The 17,866-nt window shown below is 35.3% G+C and overlaps 1 protein-coding gene across 10 annotated transcripts in view; it reads right to left on the bottom strand.

Annotated features, from left to right (window-relative positions):
- TBC1D12 (TBC1 domain family member 12) overlaps positions 1–17,866 on the bottom strand; it is a 103,825-nt gene that overhangs the window by 18,694 nt on the left and 67,265 nt on the right. For all 10 annotated transcript variants that reach the window (XR_004302679.1, XM_032432186.1, XM_032432185.1 and 7 more), the window contains 4 exons: positions 13,037–13,119; positions 10,089–10,206; positions 8,760–8,866; positions 2,377–2,457 (listed from right to left, as the gene is read on the bottom strand). Coding sequence is in view for 9 of the 10 variants with exons in the window: in XM_032432186.1 (XP_032288077.1) it covers positions 2,377–2,457; positions 8,760–8,866; positions 10,089–10,206; positions 13,037–13,119 (389 nt within the window). In the remaining variant the exon portion in view is untranslated. The remainder of the gene's footprint in view (positions 1–2,376; positions 2,458–8,759; positions 8,867–10,088; positions 10,207–13,036; positions 13,120–17,866) is intronic.

The raw sequence follows: 17,866 nt of genomic DNA, 5'->3' as shown, positions 1-17,866 counted from the left end.
TATCAGAAAGGTATATGAAAGATTTCTACTTCCAGTTTTTATACAAGGTAAGAGCAGACTATCACTCCCACAATAACAACTGGGAAAAAAATAAGTAAGTTTCAAATAGCACAAGGTTTTTAAAAAGGCATTAAGTGGGGGGCGGGGGGGGGGGGGAAAGGCATAAGAATGCTGTGGACATAGACAGGTCCAGAGGATTTAAATCCCAGAAAGAGAAGAGCCATTTTTCTTCCTGGAAGCATGTGCCAAGTCTGGGCATGAGTTCAGGATTGAGCGTGCCACAGACAAAGGTACTCTGCTTGGGAAAAGAGAAACCAGAAGAGCTTTTTCATGGCCAAATATGACTGATGTGATAGAATCTGGAGGAACCTGAATGTATAACTCGTTTACACCTATGGGACTTCTGCCGAGTGTTAGTCTAGTGCAGAAGGCTGGGCTGGAAAGGCAGAAGGAAATCACCCAAAATCACAAGGTCTTTGGGAGAGTATCTCAGGAGAGGGAGAAGCCTATAATAAAAATAGGACAGTTCTTCCTATCAAGATGTTTGAAACCCATGATGAACTAAGTTTATCTAAAGCTGAAACCTTGGCCTAATCTAGCTCAGTTACTGATTGAACTGAGGTGATAATCCAACTGCCTGACAGAAAACAGCATGCTTCCTCTTCAGGGGAAACATCAACTTCAGTTTATATATTCTTCTTATATACAGTGACTGACATAGAGTAAAACATTTTAAGATATGCAAAGAAGCAGGAAAATATGACTTATAATCAAGGGGAAAACAAGCCAACAGAAGCAGACCTGAAGATGACCCAGTACTGGAATTAACAAACAAGAATATTAACTGTTAAATGTTAAAGAAAATAGAGGAAAAGATGGGGAGAAATGTATGGAATGAAAAGATGAAGAATTTCCACAGAGAAATAGAAGAATCTACAAAAAATACCAGGTAGACATTCTAGAATTACAAAATATAATATCTGAAATTAAAGACTCATTGGACAGATCTAATAGACTGGAAAAAAGAAGATAGGTGAAAATTGATTACAGGTCAATAAAAATCATCTAAACTGAGGCACAGAAAGAAAAAAATTTGTTTTTTAAGCGAAAGACTTGTAGGACACTGATAAATGGTCTAACATACATGTCCAAAAAAGAGTAGAATTGAGGCGTAAGTAATATTTGAAAAAAAAAAAGTTAAATGACAACTGCAAATTATAAACACATAGATAATAAAAAATAAGTAATTTAGACGGAGTACTGTTTCTAATTGGAACAATTCTTCATTACATGCAATTAATTTCCACTAAAGTGCAACTTTTACCACTTAATCATGACAAAAATGGCTCAGAAGTAAATGCTTATTATTTTAATTCTTATACTTTCAATACTTCATAAAATGAATTCAAAAAGAATTATGAATCAGCTAAGGCCTTTCCATTGTAAAGCTTCTTACATCTTCACCTTCCCTGCACTTTTAGTTTCCCACAAATAGCTGACAGCTAACAGGTCTCAGGATGACACTTATATGAACCCTTCTCAAAATCAAATCTTCTCTCTGACCTTGTTTAGCCAATTTTCCCCACCTTACTGTTCACTCTTCTAAAATAGAAATATATATTCAAGGAATTTAATAGAGTTGTTTACATACTCATAGAAAACCACTCTGCCATATATACCACTTCTCTATTCTAAACCATGTTCATTTTTAGAGTTTTACTTACTGGCAAGAGACGAATGTTTGCTATCTATGAAGTAGAACAAATATAGAAAGAAAAGTGGCAGACAAATAGCTCTCCATTATTCAAGAACAAGAGATGGCTGAATAAATTTACCTATATTTAATAAATAATGATAACAGGAAAAAAGTGTTCCTATCTTCTCCAAAATGATTAGGAAAAAAAACTGAGTGGAGGGAAAGATGAGGTCTATGAGTTAATTAAATGAACAAAGGCTAAGGCATGATAAGAATTATAAATAATGTATTAGGGAGTGAGTGAAAGTCAGTGAGTAAGGAGATAGGTCCTAAGTGAGGAGAGAAGACCACCTATCTTTAAGTTAAAAGTTGGCTTAAAAATACTTCATTTTTTAATTATTAGTCTTACTGTTGTGAATAAATCTTGGGTTCTGAGGTCCAAAAACCTGGGTTTACATCACAGCTTCACTGCTTACAAGTTAACTACTTTGAGCCCCAGTCTCCTCTTACACCATTCAGGATAATACCACCTACTTAAAGGGTTATTAACATCAAAGGAGATAATGTTGTAAAGCAATTACTACAGTTCCTGACACATGATAAAAATCACACTAGTATCTTCACTGACTGGATTTTCACCCAGAAATTTTTATTAAAAAAAATAAATAAATAAATCACACCTTCGGTATCATTCTCTGAACTTGTTTCACTGAAGCTTTTCCACCGTTCTTTTGCTCTTGAGAGGAAGATTTCATAAAGTTCTAGGGGAAAACAAAATAAAAATTAATAAATAGTAGGAAAAATAGATTCATATATTTTAACTTTTACTCTTTTATTTCCTGGCTATGGAAAAGGTTCATTTGTAAACCTGGGGCCACACATGGAACAAGGCAGCTTTGAGAGTTAAATGCCATGAGAAATATATACATGGAACCATGGGATCACTTGGAGAGTTTCCTAACTCAGGTGGGGGATAAAGAAAGACTTCTTAGAGGAGGTGATGACTGAGCTGTCCCATAACAACTAAATACGAGTTTTATAAGTGAACAAGGTGGAAGAAGGCATTCTAAGAATTCTCGTCATGGGCAAAGTCACCAAGAGAAAAAAGAGATGACTTATTTGCATGAATTACAAGTGATTTCAGGACTCTTAGATTATAAGGGGTGAGGGAGGAAGAGAAGATGATAAGGTTGGATGACAGAGGCAAGCACTAGTTGCTGACAGGACAGGACCTGAATGGCATGCTAAGGGGGTTAGATTTTATCCAGAGGTGCAAGGGTATAGCACACTCTGATCTGTGTCCATTATACCAGCAGTAATGCTGTGGGTAGGTTGAAGCTGAAGTTTTGCTGAAGGGAAGTTAGAGTTTTATTATAATAGCCCAAGCAAAAGATGATGAGGCTTGAACTTGAGCAGTGACAGTGCAGCTGGAGAGAAGAAATGAACACAAGAGATACTCAGAAAGTAGAAAAAGCAAAACTTGTTGAAAGAGAGTAAGGGGAAGAAGGCAGACTCATTAGGACTCCCAGGTTTCTGGCTGGGGTAGCTGGGGTAGATAATAATGCCACTGAGAGAGTGAACACAGAAGAAGAAGCAAATTTGTGATTTGTGGGAAGGAGGAAGGTGGTAAGTTCTGTTTCAGACAAATTGGATCTTAAGGCAGTGCATGCACACTGGAGAAAGAGTTTGGGAGCCATCAGTATAGATGATTAAAACCATTCACAAGTGTGTTCAGGGAGATTATTCATGGCAAGAAGAAATGAGAAATATGGATTTCCAGGAAAGACAAATATTTAAAGGGTAGACACAGGAAGAGGCACATCCGAAGAATAAGAAATGCAAAGAAATAAAAGAGAACCAGTTGTCCTAGAAACCAAAGGAAAAGAGCATTTCACTAAGTATACATAGGATAGGGAGTTGCTGTGTGACACTGGACAAGTTTCTTAACCTCTTCTAACCTCAGTTTTCTCATTCATAAAGTGGAGATAGTACTAGTACTTACATCCTGGGGCTTTAAGTATTAAATGAAATAATAAATGCAAAATCCTGAAAGCACTTAGATGTAAGCCACAAAGAAGGAAGTGATCAACTATCCAGTATCATATAGCAAGACAAAATCTGAAAAGAGCCCATTGGAATTTATAGCATGAAGGTCATGGGTGACCTTGGTGGGAGCAACATCTGAGGGGGGAGGGGGCAGAAGCCCAATTGCAGAGATCTGAACAATCTACAGAATATACCTTCTAGCCAACAGACTGGATATATGGGGGGAAATGAATTCTGATTTAACTTTTACTTATAGAGAAAAGTCCTATTACAGCTCAGGCCTCCCTTTACGTAAAAGAGCAGGCATCAAAAATGTGGCAAACTGAAGAACTTGATTCTACCAAAACTATTACCACAACTGGAAAGATAGAAAATAAAAATACTGTACAGTGGTCATCCAAATAGCTACAACAGAGAATGTACGTATGAGGCAGGAAGAGATGCTTTTGCAAAAAGAGTACCATTGTGGAGTAGCAGAAAAATGATTTTTGCAGTCAGTCACACCTAGATTCAAATACCAGATTTTTAGTATTTGGGACTTTAAGAAAGTTACATGGTTACTCTGGAACTTGGCTCTCTTCATTTGTAAATTAATACCTACTCATGGGAATACTAATGATTAAACAAGATAATTTTCATAAAGCTCCTGACAACTTATAGACCCTCAATAAATGCCAGTGCTTATTTTCCTTCTCTTTTGAAACTGGTTTCTTTCTCCATTATGATACTGCTATCTAAAGCTACCTAAACTTCAGGTTTGGTCAGAGGGCCTGCATTAAAAAATCTCTACTCGTATCTTTTTATTTTAAGTGCCCCATCACTTTGAGACTACCACTTTATGCATCTATATGCAGGATCTCGATACAACTTCAAGAACAGAAGAAACAACTTTCTTCTCAATTCTCAGACTTTAATTGTCTTTACTTTCTAACTAACCATTACTGATACTCTAAATTACAAAAAAAATCAGAACATTTCAATGACAGATGAACAGCAAAAAATATTTCTTACCAAACACCAACATTTATATATTGCCTAAAATGCCAAGAACATTTTTGCTTCGATTAATCTTTTTTAAAAAGTTTAAAGGCAATACAACAAATATGATTTTTTAAAAATTCAAATAGTATAAAACAGTGTAAAATGAAAAATAAATTTCCTTCCCTCAGATGTAACTATGCAGAAATCTAAAGATGAAAACATGCAAGCACAAGTATATACAGATCTATCTTCCCCGTAAAAAAAAAAAAAAAAGTGTGGCCACATATTACAGTACTGACCTGCATCTTGCTTTATTATATTGGAAACTACCCCTTATTAGGAAAATAAATCTGCTTTAGTTTTTTTTTTAAACAACTGCACAGTATTCCAATGTATGACTGTACCATAATAAGTATTCTTATATTGCCAAGAATCAGATCTTTATAAAAAAGCTGACTAGATATATTGCAAACAGACTCTTACTATTTTGATCTCTTCTCCCTTCTGTTCATTTTTCATTACTACTAATGGTTTAGAAAGAACATTTTTTTTAAAAAAGTCAAAATTTCTATTATTTGAGTCCATCAATAATTTGATAAAAGAGGTAGATATAATTTTTAAATTTAGATATACAATTTTTTTGCAGTTATCAGGTACCAAACTGAAGTTCACAATTTCTGATTTCAAACTGATAACAAGCCACATCCAGTTTCACTATTCTACTCATATTTTAAAGCTGTCCTGGAAGAAGAAGGGCTCACTGAATAAATCCTCACCTTTGGGAGTCACAAAATTGATCTAATAATAAAAATATGGTAATGCATTTTAAAACATCAAAGGACATCTCTCCAGGGACGATTTACAGTGCTTGTCTACAATAAGAAGACCTGCACCTCAGTTCAATTCCATTCCTGACCCGACATGTCTCATTTATGTTATTCTGAATCTACAAATGTAGAACTTGAAGCAGACTTAAAGATGTATCGTGGACATGAATTGAGAACTCTTTGAGATCAGTGTATGTTTCACTTTCTCATTTTCTGACAATGATGATATTGTACATATTCTTAGCAAATTTCACTTTCACTATGATTTTATATTACCACAAATAACTGTTAGAGCAATCCTTTGAGATAGCTAGTAATCTAACTTCATTTACAGATGAAGAAAACTAATTCTCTTAGATGTTAAGTAATTTGCCCAAGGTCACAAACCTAATGCATAGTGGAACCAAGATTTGAATCACATATGACTGACTTTAGAACCCTTGTTCTTATTCTCTATTCTACTATTCTATTCTTACTCTACTAACCCTTGTTCTACTATTCTCTAACGGTTATAAATTTCATGATTAAAATAAATAGGTAAAAAGTCAAAAACTGTTAAGAGTCATTAAAAGGAAACAAAGTCATCAAAAGTAAATTTACTTCAGGGTGCCTGGGTGGCTCAGTCAGTTGCTCTTGAATTTGGCTCAGGTCATGATCTCACTCAGGGTTGTGAGATCAAGCCCTGCATTGGGTTCCATGCTCAGTGCGGAGTCTGCTTGAGTTTCTCTGCCTCCCCCTCTTTCCCTCCTCCCATTCACTTTCTCTCTCTTGAAAAGAAATAAAATCTTAAAAAAAAGCAAATTCACTTCAATTGAAATTTAGCTTCCTTCCTACCACTAATAAAAAAGAATGATCACCTAGTCCATTCCTGAATATAGAAGTATTTAGTGGAGAAAATATAAAATTACTTTCAAAGTAAATGACCTAGTTATGTTTCCAACTTTATAAATTTTGAGCTTGAAAAAGAACTTTTTGATTACACTATCACAAAAGGTTAATACCAACTTCAACAATATTCTAATGTAGAAGGTATCAGGACACTTAACATTCTAAAGTCTAAGTTTTCAACAAAACTACAAACCAAATTTCAAATAGCCCTCAATATTTTATCACCTCATCTGTATGTAAAACCGATTCCTAAGACTTTAAACAATTACAATATGTCCAACAATCCTTAATGTCAAGGATTTTATCTGAGAGTTCTGACTATAATGTAAAAATATTTCCTTTTAATCAGTTTCAAGCACAGAGGGCAAAACAAACCTTTGTTTTATTTGGAGGGAACGGTTAGGTTAAGTAGACTCTAACCTTTTCTAAGTTAAATTAAAAACTCTTAATTCTTCCTTCCTTTATTTATTTTTTTATAAAGTAAACTCCTACCCCCAATATGGGGCTTGAACTTACAATCCCAAGATCAAGAGTCGCATGCTCTATTGACTGAGCCAGCCAGGTACCCTACTTAATTCTTCCTTTAAATTATATTTTTAAAATTAAAAAAAAAAAAAGTCTGGTTAAAGTAACATGTTCGTTATGGGATACTTGTGAAAATCAATGTTAAAAATCATTCATAGGGGTGCCCGGGTGACTCAGTCAGTTAAGTGTCTATTGATTTTGGCTCAGGTCATAATCTCAGGGTCCTGGGATTGAACCCCACATCGGGCTTCTCACTCAGCAGGGAGTCTGCTTATCTTCCTCTTCCTCTGCCTCTGCCCCTCCCCCTGCTCATGCTCTCTCACTTTCTCACTCTCTTAAGTAAATCTTTTAAAAAAAATCATAATCATGCCATTCAAAGTTGGCATCACTTTTAAGACTAAAGATAAATATTCAGATTTTTGTTATAATTCTGTCCAGTTATATATATAATGCTGAGTTGCTACAATGGGCATCCTTGTAAAAAAGCTTTTGTACCCAATCCTGATAATTTTCTTATTCTTAGAACTAGAATAAATAGGTCAAAGATTATTTTTTGAGGCCTTTGATAAATATTTCTATATTATTATCAGTCAGACCCTATGTGGGTAATTCTCATTTATTTTAATCACTTTTGAGAGGTAAAAAACAGTACCCTGATGTTCTTTTAACATATATATCATTGATTTGGCTATCACTAAGAAAATGATTAAATAAATTATAGTACAGCCAAACTGTGGAATACAGTGCAGCTACAGTATGCATAATGTACATTTGTATGTAGTGACAAGGAAGGATGTTCAAGGCAGATTATAGTGTGAAAAAAATAAGCCATGGAATAAGCTTATGGCATACATTCTTTTCTGTGGGGGAAAAAGAAAAGAAAGAGAAGCCTTAAACATTATCATATGTTGATGCACACTTTTTTTTTTACGTGCATAAAAAAAAGATCTGAAAGAACAAACACTGAACTGCTAACCTGTATTTATAGTAGGATCAAAAGCAGGAGTTTGGGTAGAAGAGTGGGAAGAAACATACAATTGGTACCTTACTATTGCTTGACTTTTAAAAAATCAGTATGTAAATAACACTGTTTAAGTAACAGCAGACACATTATTACCCCCGAGTTCCTGAGTCTCCCTCTGGCGCCACTGGCTGGCTCTGTCATTACCCCTCAGGCCTAGTCAGCACTTTTTATTATTAACTACTTTATATTTTCCTCTATCTCATATTATTTTAATTTTATCTAACTTTTTTTTACTGCATCAAAACTACTTTACATTTTACTTCTATCTTTTAAGGTTTTTAAAAAGCATAAGAAATAAAACAGTTCTTTGAGAGTCTTACTTTTCTATTTTTTAAACTTGAAATTTTCAAATAAAAAAAATCTGAAAGAGATGTAGGAAAAGAAACTTCTGGCCTTCCACCAATATATATGTTTTTCTGAATCGAGGGGAAACCTTTCCACAATTAGACTATTTTATTTTTCCTCGTATATACTTTATATACTTATACATCCACTGCTACCTAGAATCCCAGAAGTTACCTGCAGTGAAGATATTTGGATGTCAATAATATTACTGATGGTTGTCAACTAAAGGAAAGCCCATAAATCTTATTTATGTAATAACTTACTCATTAAATCATACCAGGTTTTAGAGGGAGTAGGAATGAAGCATGCTCTTAAAATGACATTATATATGGTAATGTCTTTTTAAATGGCCAATCTACTAATCTGCTTTGTAACTCTGGAGATGGCTATTCGTATGTGTGGGAGTAACTGAATACAGAATACAAACCAGGAGTGATATTTAGTTCATTTCCTACAGCTAGACTCCAAACTTTCCCACGAACACTAGGGGGCAATCCCTGCCACCACAATTCTCGAACTCTTCTTGTACTACGCCTAGAATTAAAGGGGGAGAAAAAAAGGAGAGAGTTACTTTTTATACCAAAAACACTAGTTGCATGATGGTTTACCCAGTCTGTGGCCAAGTGACTGAATGATTTTTAAGAACATGGTTAAGTATATGATGCATTCTTTCTGTGGGGTTCATGTTTGTAGGCAACAGAAACCTAAAGAACACACAGCACCCTAAAGGAGGACAATAGTAATTTAAAGGGAGCTGCCTTCTACATACAACTGCCACTTACAGGGCACAATGAGAGAATCAGAAATATGTGGACAATCACAAAAATCAGGATAAAAGGAACATAAAAATCTGTTGTCAACTCAGTACCAAAAAGAAAACCACAAGGTATTTACTACGGGTAAGGCCCTTGTCTTTGAGAGGCAGTGTAGTCTGCTGAAAAGTGTAGGCTTTAGAGTCAGAGAGACCTGAGTTCAAATCTGGTTTAACTATTCATTAATTGTATAACCTTGGGCAAATCATTTAACCTTTCTGACCTTGAGCTTCTCTATAAGTGGGAGTAAAGGCTGTAAGAATCAAATGTGATTCCTTATGTAAAGAGCCTAATCTGCTGTCACATTGTACCAATATTCAACACATTTCCTGTGCATATCCTACCCCAGGCGCTGCAGAATACATCTCCCTCCTACCCTCCAGTGTAGAGGGAAGGTAAGGCATGTACAAAAACATCAGAAAATAAAAGGCAAAGTAAAGCAAGAAGTACATTAGTCTCAAACTATAATGGGACGTTACAGAAGGGAAAGATCATATATAGCATATTTATGATTATGAGAAAACATATTAAAAATCTTTAACATTTAATAAATCCATCTTACAATGAATGTACATATTTAATATTTTCTTTGCAAAAACCTGCCATTACATCAATAGTGCATCTTGTGACAGAGGATATGTCAGAATTAATATGGTAACCGAGGAAATTAACGTTTCATGGATCAACCAGCATTTCAGATGGATATCTTCAAAGGATAGGTAAGATTCTGACAGGCATAGAGGGTGGTAAGTAAGGAAGGTATTAGAGATTGAGGGATTTATAAAATTAAAGGCACAGAAATAGTCATGAAATTTTTCATACACTGATTAACAGTATCATTTAGCCAAAGCATAAGATACATGTTGGAAGTAATAAAAATAGAGGATTAGAAACATGAGATCTTTGGAGACAGACTGGAATTCAGGAAAAGTCTGCTTACTTACATTACTTCCCAGTTGGGCAGTATTTCATTGATCCAAATTACCATTGCACTTGCAATATTTTCTTCCTGTTTAAATCGTTCTTTCATTATTTTTTTCCTTTTATAGGCTTCTTTAATTTCTGTTTTAAACAAGCAAAAATTATTTCAATACAAAAAAGCTAGATCATATGCCCTTCTTCTACCTAAGTCTAAAAAAGAGGCACTAAAAATGATATTAGGGGTGTCTGGGTGGCTCAGCTGGTTAAGCATCCAACTTTTGGTTTCTGCTTAAGTCATGATCTCAGGGTCATGAGATTGAGCCCCTCACTTGGCTCTGTGCTCAGCGGGGAGTTTGCTTGAGATTCTCTCCCTCTCCCTTTGCCCGTCATCCTGCTCACACTCTCTAAAATAAATAAATGAATCTTTTTAAAAAATGACATTAAATGACATTAAAAGATAATTTTGCCAATGGCACTATTATAGTTAACCCTTTCTACTACGATGTCTCACTTTACTAATTAGATTGAAATTTAAAAAAAACCCTAACATACACCCATACACAATACTCCTCTAAAAATCAGATGTCACAATTCTGAAACAAGAGATGCCTCAAAAACAAAAGTGATAAATATATACATATTTATAAATATTTTATTACATAGTATATATTATAATTATACATTACAGAAAATCAGAAGTCACAATTTTGAAATGAGATGCCTCAAAAAGAGAACAGATATGTACATAAAATAATTATATATGATAAATATATAATTGTTATGTATTATAATATTTTATATTATGATATAGAACATGTCATATTAATACATTTATTACATACTGTAGATCATAGTATATATTAACACATTAATATAAATATATAATGCTTTATATATATGTTTGTTTATAGTTATAATTTTAGACTCAATGGGGACTTCAGAGGTCAGCTAGCCAAAATATTTACTAATTGTGTTTCACAAATGCCTCAGAAATCATTTTAAGGGGCAAGCAGGAGGCCAAGTAAGCAGCTCCTCTTTCTTTTATTTGTTGTATGTATTCAGACTCTATATAAGGTTTCTTTTTTTTTTTTTTTTTTTAAAGATCTATTTTATGAGAGAGTGAGCAGGGGTTGGGGGAAGGGCAGACGGAGAGGGAGAGAATCTCAAGCAGACTCCCCACTGAGCACAGAGCCTGACTGAGATTCAATCCCACAACTCATGAGATCATGATCCGAGCCAATACCAAGAGTTAGAAGCTGAACCAACTGAGCCACTCAGGTGCCCCAAATAAGGTTTCTTTGTAGAGAGTTCCACTGCTTTTAAAACAAAAAAGTGTTAAAAAAAAAAATAATAAAATAAGCCAAAAAAGATTTTAGCCGAAATCTAGTCAACCTGACCCCTGCACTTCAGACTTGAGGAAACTAACATTAGGTTCATTTACAGAATCATATCCAAGTAGTGTCAAAGAAGATTAAGCTATTACCTTCTTTTTTGGGGGGGGTTCTTTTTAATTTAAATTCAATTAATTAACATATAGTGTATTATTAGTTTCAGAGGCAGAGTTCAGTGATTCATCAGTCTTATATAATACCCAGTGCTCATTCCATCCAGTGCCCTCCTTAATGCCCATCACCCAGTTACCCCATCCTCCCACCCTCATCCCCTCCAGCAACCCTCAGTTTGTTTCCTATGATGAAGAGTCTCTTATGGTTTGTCTTCCTCTCCGATTTCGTCGTGTTTTATTTTTCCCATGTTTGTTTCTTTTACTAATCAGATCATGCTGTCTGTATTGTTCTTTGATGTAAAGCTATTACCTTCTGATTTCCCAATTTAATGTTATTTCTACCATATCATGTTGTTAGGATCATGTATTTATCAATAATGATCTTAAACATTAATCAACTAGTAAAGTCAAAATTCAGAATCAATTAAAATTTGTTGGGTATGTCAAAAATATTTCAAATTCTAGACAGTAAAATAAACTCAACCAATGTTTAAATGATTAGGGCTTTCAGAAAAATATAACTGGCCTTATAGGTTTCTTATAACATTAAAAAATTAACTTCATTTCCAAAATAGTGTCACAAAATAGAAATGTATACTATGATAGTATTCCACTAAGTTAAATCAAATATATACAGCTGTGTAATATTTTCTGAAAATGTATCCTGAACTAACAGTGCTTAGTAAATAAATACTGTTAAATTCTCCTTACGTTATACTTTTTGGTTGGAGGAAAGAACGAATAAATAAATGTGCGTATTTATATACCAGTAAATACATTTATGTGCCTGCCCAAATGACACAACTGGGATTCTAGAGAGACTCCATTAATCACAAAGGCAAATTCTAATTTCAAGTCGTATTCTCACAGTCATATAGGAAGTTACCTTAAAGTGTTAAAATTAATAAATTATAAAATATTAAAAGTTTAAAAACTGTAAAAGTGAATTTCATGAAATAAATTCATATCATCTCCATTCATAAGTTAAAATAATAGTCCAAGGTTTATGACTGCAATTACAAGAATTCTCTTAGATAGTCTGCTGCCTTTCTCCTATTAGTTTTGTAAAAGTACTTGTAGAAAAAGTATGACATTTTTTATAAAGGTTTTTATTTGTCAGAGAGAGAGTGAGAGAGAGAGCACGCAAGCACAAGCAGGGGGAGCGGCAGGCAGAGGGAGAGAAGCAGGCTCCCCGCTGAGCAAGGAGCCCGATGTGGGACTCGATCCCAGGACCCTGGGATCATGACCTGAGCTGAAGGCAGACACTCAACCGACTGAGCCACCCAGGCATCCCTGACATTTTGTTTTTAATAACAGATTTAGTTAGAAAAATAAGAAATCAGCATCATCTTAAAGATGAACTTAAACAATTTCATCATCTACCTTCCTGTTGAAATTAACCAACAGGTTAGCTTCCTAACTGACATTAGGAGATTTAATATACCAATTGGGAGTTAAATTTTATACCTCGTTTTTTAGCCTCAGCCACCATTTCATCATATTCTTGTCGGTGACGTAAAGCTTCTTCCACAGATTTGGCAGGTAGATTTCTGGGGGAAAAAAAAAGTTTTAAGTCAGTTTTTAAAAAACTAACTTAAATGTAAACTTCTTCCTTTTCATTGCGAAATACAAAGAATTTCTATCTTAACCTTCTCATTTCATACCTTAAGGAAGTACAAGGTTGAAAAGAATTGTGCATTTTAGAAAAGAATCAGAATCCAGGTTGCTAATATTTGTTTTTGTTTTTCTTTTTAAGATTTTATTTATTTATTTGAGAGAGAGAGAATGAGAGAGAAAGAACACATGAGAGGGGATAGGGTCAGAGGGCGAAGCCGACTCCTTGCCAAGCAGGGAGCGCGATGCGGGACTCGATCCGGGGACTCCAGGATCATGACCTGAGCTGAAGGCAGTCGCTTAACCAACTGAGCCACCCAGGCGCCCCAAGGTTGCTAATATTTGTTATATAAATGTTACTATACTTATATGTCTGACGTTTCTATATTATTTAAATGTGTTAGATTTCAGCCAATATTTCTAGGTTTGTTAAACCCACTTACTAGTTTTTTTAGTCAATTTTTTTGAGGTATAACTTTCATACAATAAAATGAATGAACATATTTCAAGAATACAGTTTGACGAGTTTTAACAAATGTATATACCCGTGCAACCAACATATTAATCAAGATATAGAACAGTTCCATCATTCTACAAAGTGTCCTTATGACCTCTTTGCACTAAATACTTAACCCACTTCCTACCTTAGGCAATTACATCTCTGATTTCTATCTCTATACATTAGTTGGTTGCCTTTTAATTTTTTTAAAAGATTTATTTATTTTAGAGAGAGAAACAGAGTGAGCGGTGGGGGGCAGGGGAGAAGAGGGAGAGGGAGAGAAATCCTCAAGCAGACTCCCCACTGAATGTGGAGCCTGACACGGGGCTGGATCCTAGGACCCTGAGATCACGACCTGAGCCGAAACCAAGAGTCCACGCCTAACTGACTGAGCCACCCTGGTTGCCTTTTAAAGAATTTCATATAGATTCTTTTGTGTCTAGTTTCTTTTGCTGAGCACGCTTTTGAAATTCAGCCATGTTACTCTGCATATTAGTAATTCTTTTAATTAGTATTTAATTAGTATTTCTTTTAATTGGTGAGTAGTGTTCTATTTATCCATGTGGATAAACATTTAGATTGTTTCCAGTTTAGGGCCACCGCAAATAAACTATAAATATTCACTTCAAGTCTTTGTGTGGGTATCTGCTTTCATTTCTCTTGGGTAAATACCTAGGAGTAGAATTCTTGGGTTATATGGTAAGTGCAGGTATACTTTTAAAAATTGCTTCCTACTTTCAGAGTGTTAAGATAACATTCTACCTACAAATTTGATAATCAGTTAATCACTTGCATATACAATATTTTGGCTTATAAAATTAATGGCTTTACAGGGCAGGTGATTTAGATGAATGATTATGCAAAAGAAGTACATTTGACTATTACCACATATCCAAATATATCATAATAATGTCCAGTTTGGGGAGTCAGGTTTTTTAATTAAAAAAAAAATTTTTTTTTAAAGTAGGCTCCATGCCCAACGTGGGGCTTGAACTCATAACCCTGAGATCAAGAGTCACATGCTCTATGGCTGAGACAGCCAGGTGCCCCTCAGTGTTTTGAGTTATTTTCAACAGGTTAGGATGGGGAAAGTATGTGACAAACTTTCAAATCATACAGTTTACCTCTTCTTCTCAAGTTAGATTCCTCAGGTATGTTGTAATAGGGAGGAACGATGGTTAAGACTTTTTTAGGCTATAATGGAATAAGAGGGACCAGGCTTAACCTCTTGCCTTGATTAATTAGAAAAATGAACAGAATATTCTAAGCAGACACTGTCTAGACACTGGACAATAGGCAGCACAAGATAGTGATCCTTATGAGAAAGGAAACAAACAAGGTAACCCTACAAATGCCTAACCACACAGCCGGGGGTTTCCAGGTCTCACAGCTGGAAGTACCCAGAGTCCCTCAGTCTTGCTGAGTGGAGTCCACAGCTAGACTTTGCAGATCAGAGTACAGAGAGAGGGGAGCTACCGAGGGGTCATCTCAAATTTCTGGCTGAGTACTATTTGTGCATGTGTGTGATTAAACTATGGTAGCCAAGAAAGAAATACCAGAAAGGAATAGGTAGAACATTCTCAAAGATCACACTGGGCCAGCCAGAGTGGAAAGACCTCCTAATAGATAGCGTATCCTGTGGAATCGTTAGGGTATTGCCTCAGTAGTAAGGATACTAGTTCTAAACTAAAGACTCTTCTAGATTTACTCTAACAATGATTAGATTAAAAGGGGCAAGCCAATTCCAAAGAACTTTCTACAAGACTAAAGCCAAACAATATTTAAAGGAATACAAAAAGTCCAGCATCCAACAATGTAAAATCACAAAATCTAGTGTCCAATAAAGGTTACCAAGGAAGCAAAGAAGCAGGAAAATACAATTTATACTGAGGGAAAAAAAATCAACAGAGATAGTGCAGAAATGTCAGGTAACGGGATTGTAACTCAAGGATGGTACAACTGCTGTTATAAATATACTCAAGAAAGTAGAAGACAGCAGGAACATGATAAGAAAAACTCAAGATCCAAATCAAATGTCTATAGATGAAAAGTACAATTTCTAAACTGAAAAACACAAAAGATGGGCCTGACAGCAGATTATAAACTGCAGGGAAAAAAAATAAGTGAGCTTAAGATACAATAGAAATTTCGACAAAATGAAATACAAAGAGAAAAAATATCCCTCAACCCCTGCAAAACAGCCTGAGTTGTGGGATATGAGCAATATCAAGCAACATATGTTTAACTGACTCAGAAGAAAGGGGAGAGGAGGCACACAAAAAATAGCTGAATAAAGGCTACAATTTTTCCAAAGTTGATACAAAATTATAAATGCAGACACATTAGAGTTCAATGAACCCCAAACAAAAGGAACATGAGGAAAACCACACCAAAGCATATCATCAAATTCATGAAAATCAGAGATAAAAAAAAGTCTTAGAAGCATTCAGAGAGTAAAAGAATTCAGACAGCAGGCCAGCACTACAAAAAGTGTTAAAAGAAAATTCAGTGGGGCACCTGAGTGGCTCAGTCGGTTAATTGTCTGCCTTCGGCTCAGGTCATGGTCCTGGGATCGAGCCCCACATGGGGCTCCCTGCTCAGCAGGGAGTCTGCTTCTCCCTCTCCCTCTGCCCCTCCCCCCTGCTCATGCTCTCTTGCACGTATGCGCTCTAATAAATAAATAAAATCTTTTAAAAAAAGGGACATTCAGTAGAAGGAAATAATAGCAGATAGAAATCTAGTTACTCAAATTCTTAGAAGATAAAAGGTTTAAAGAAAAAAATAAAAATGTATGGTGGGATGTGATGGTCAGTTTTGTGTGTCAAACTTTCTCACTCTCTCTCCCTCTCCCTCTTTCTATGCCTGCCTGCCTGCCTTTGAGATGGGACACGGGTCTTCTCCTTCCTTTGGACTTGGACTGGAAATTACACTATTAGCTTTCCTATTTCACAGCCTTGGGACTTGAACTGGACATGGAATATCAGCTCTCCTGGGTCTCCAGCTTGCTGATTGCAGATCTTCAGACTTCTCAGTCTCCAAATTCATGACAGCCACTTCCTTATAATAAATCTCTTACATATAAGATATATATAAAGAAGAACCTTAATACATGGCATTCCATTTCTCTAAAGAACACTAATACACGAGGTTAAGAACATGTAATGTGGAAGCATACTGCTGTAATGTTCTTATATATCTGAAATGGTATAATATCACTTAAAGGTAGTCCATGAAGAGTCAAGATATATATTATAGAGAAACTACTAATATTAAAAATATAGGCAATTCACCAATAGATGAAATAAAAAGTCAACAAAATATTTTATCCAAAAGAAGGCCAAAAAATAAAAAAGTAGAAATTTGATTGCCATCCTACAATAAAGACAAATTTCTCCACCTAGGTTTAAACACAGAATTGTTTCTAATAAGATTTAAAGAAAAGTGTGGAATCTCTTGGAAGATTTTCTAAAAGGAGAGTTGACTCAGCCACAAGAGACCTTTTGTTCTACCTGGTTTGTCCCAACTGCAAGTGCAAGGTCAGCATGAGACTGAAGTCAGTTCCTGAAGGTGGTACAATAGAAAGGTATGAACCTGGGTTCTTGATGCATGGAGACACCATACTAGCTCTGAATTGCCCAATTCTGGGCCATGTATATATGAGGGAATAAATCCTTGCGTGTTTAAGCCACTATTAAGTCTCTTACTTGTAGTTGAATGTAATTGCTGAGTGATATACCAGTTAAACAATAATGCTCTAAAGGGCAAGGACCATCACAAACCTCACCTTTCTGACTCCAACCACTCTCAAAATCCACTGAGTTCAGCCCTTACACTAGATTAATTAATCTTATGATTCCTATTATTGCCTACCCTTAAATCTTACAAACTGATGTTGTCCAAAGCTGCTTCGTACCCAGGTCCTAACCAACCATTGACCCCAATCCCAACCTTAAGTCTCTCTCATTTCCTTTTACAAACTATCCTGCCTGTCTCTCTGGATATAGTTTGGTACCACAAGAAAACAGGTTTAATCGTTTCTAAATTTCAGATGCTATTACTATGTAAAGAAAGGAGAAATCTTATTTATTGCAAGAAAATGAGACCACAGTAAAAAGAGAAAGAAGCTAAATATAAATCTAGTTTTCAAGTTAACAGTGATCCAGACTCAGTAATACTGTTTTCTC

The sequence above is a fragment of the Phoca vitulina genome, unplaced genomic scaffold (assembly GCF_004348235.1).
Source record: "Phoca vitulina isolate PV1807 unplaced genomic scaffold, GSC_HSeal_1.0 scaffold48, whole genome shotgun sequence".
Classification (NCBI taxonomy): domain Eukaryota; kingdom Metazoa; phylum Chordata; class Mammalia; order Carnivora; family Phocidae; genus Phoca; species Phoca vitulina.
Note: the sequence above shows the minus strand (reverse complement) of the source record. Positions and strands in the feature narration are given on the sequence as shown.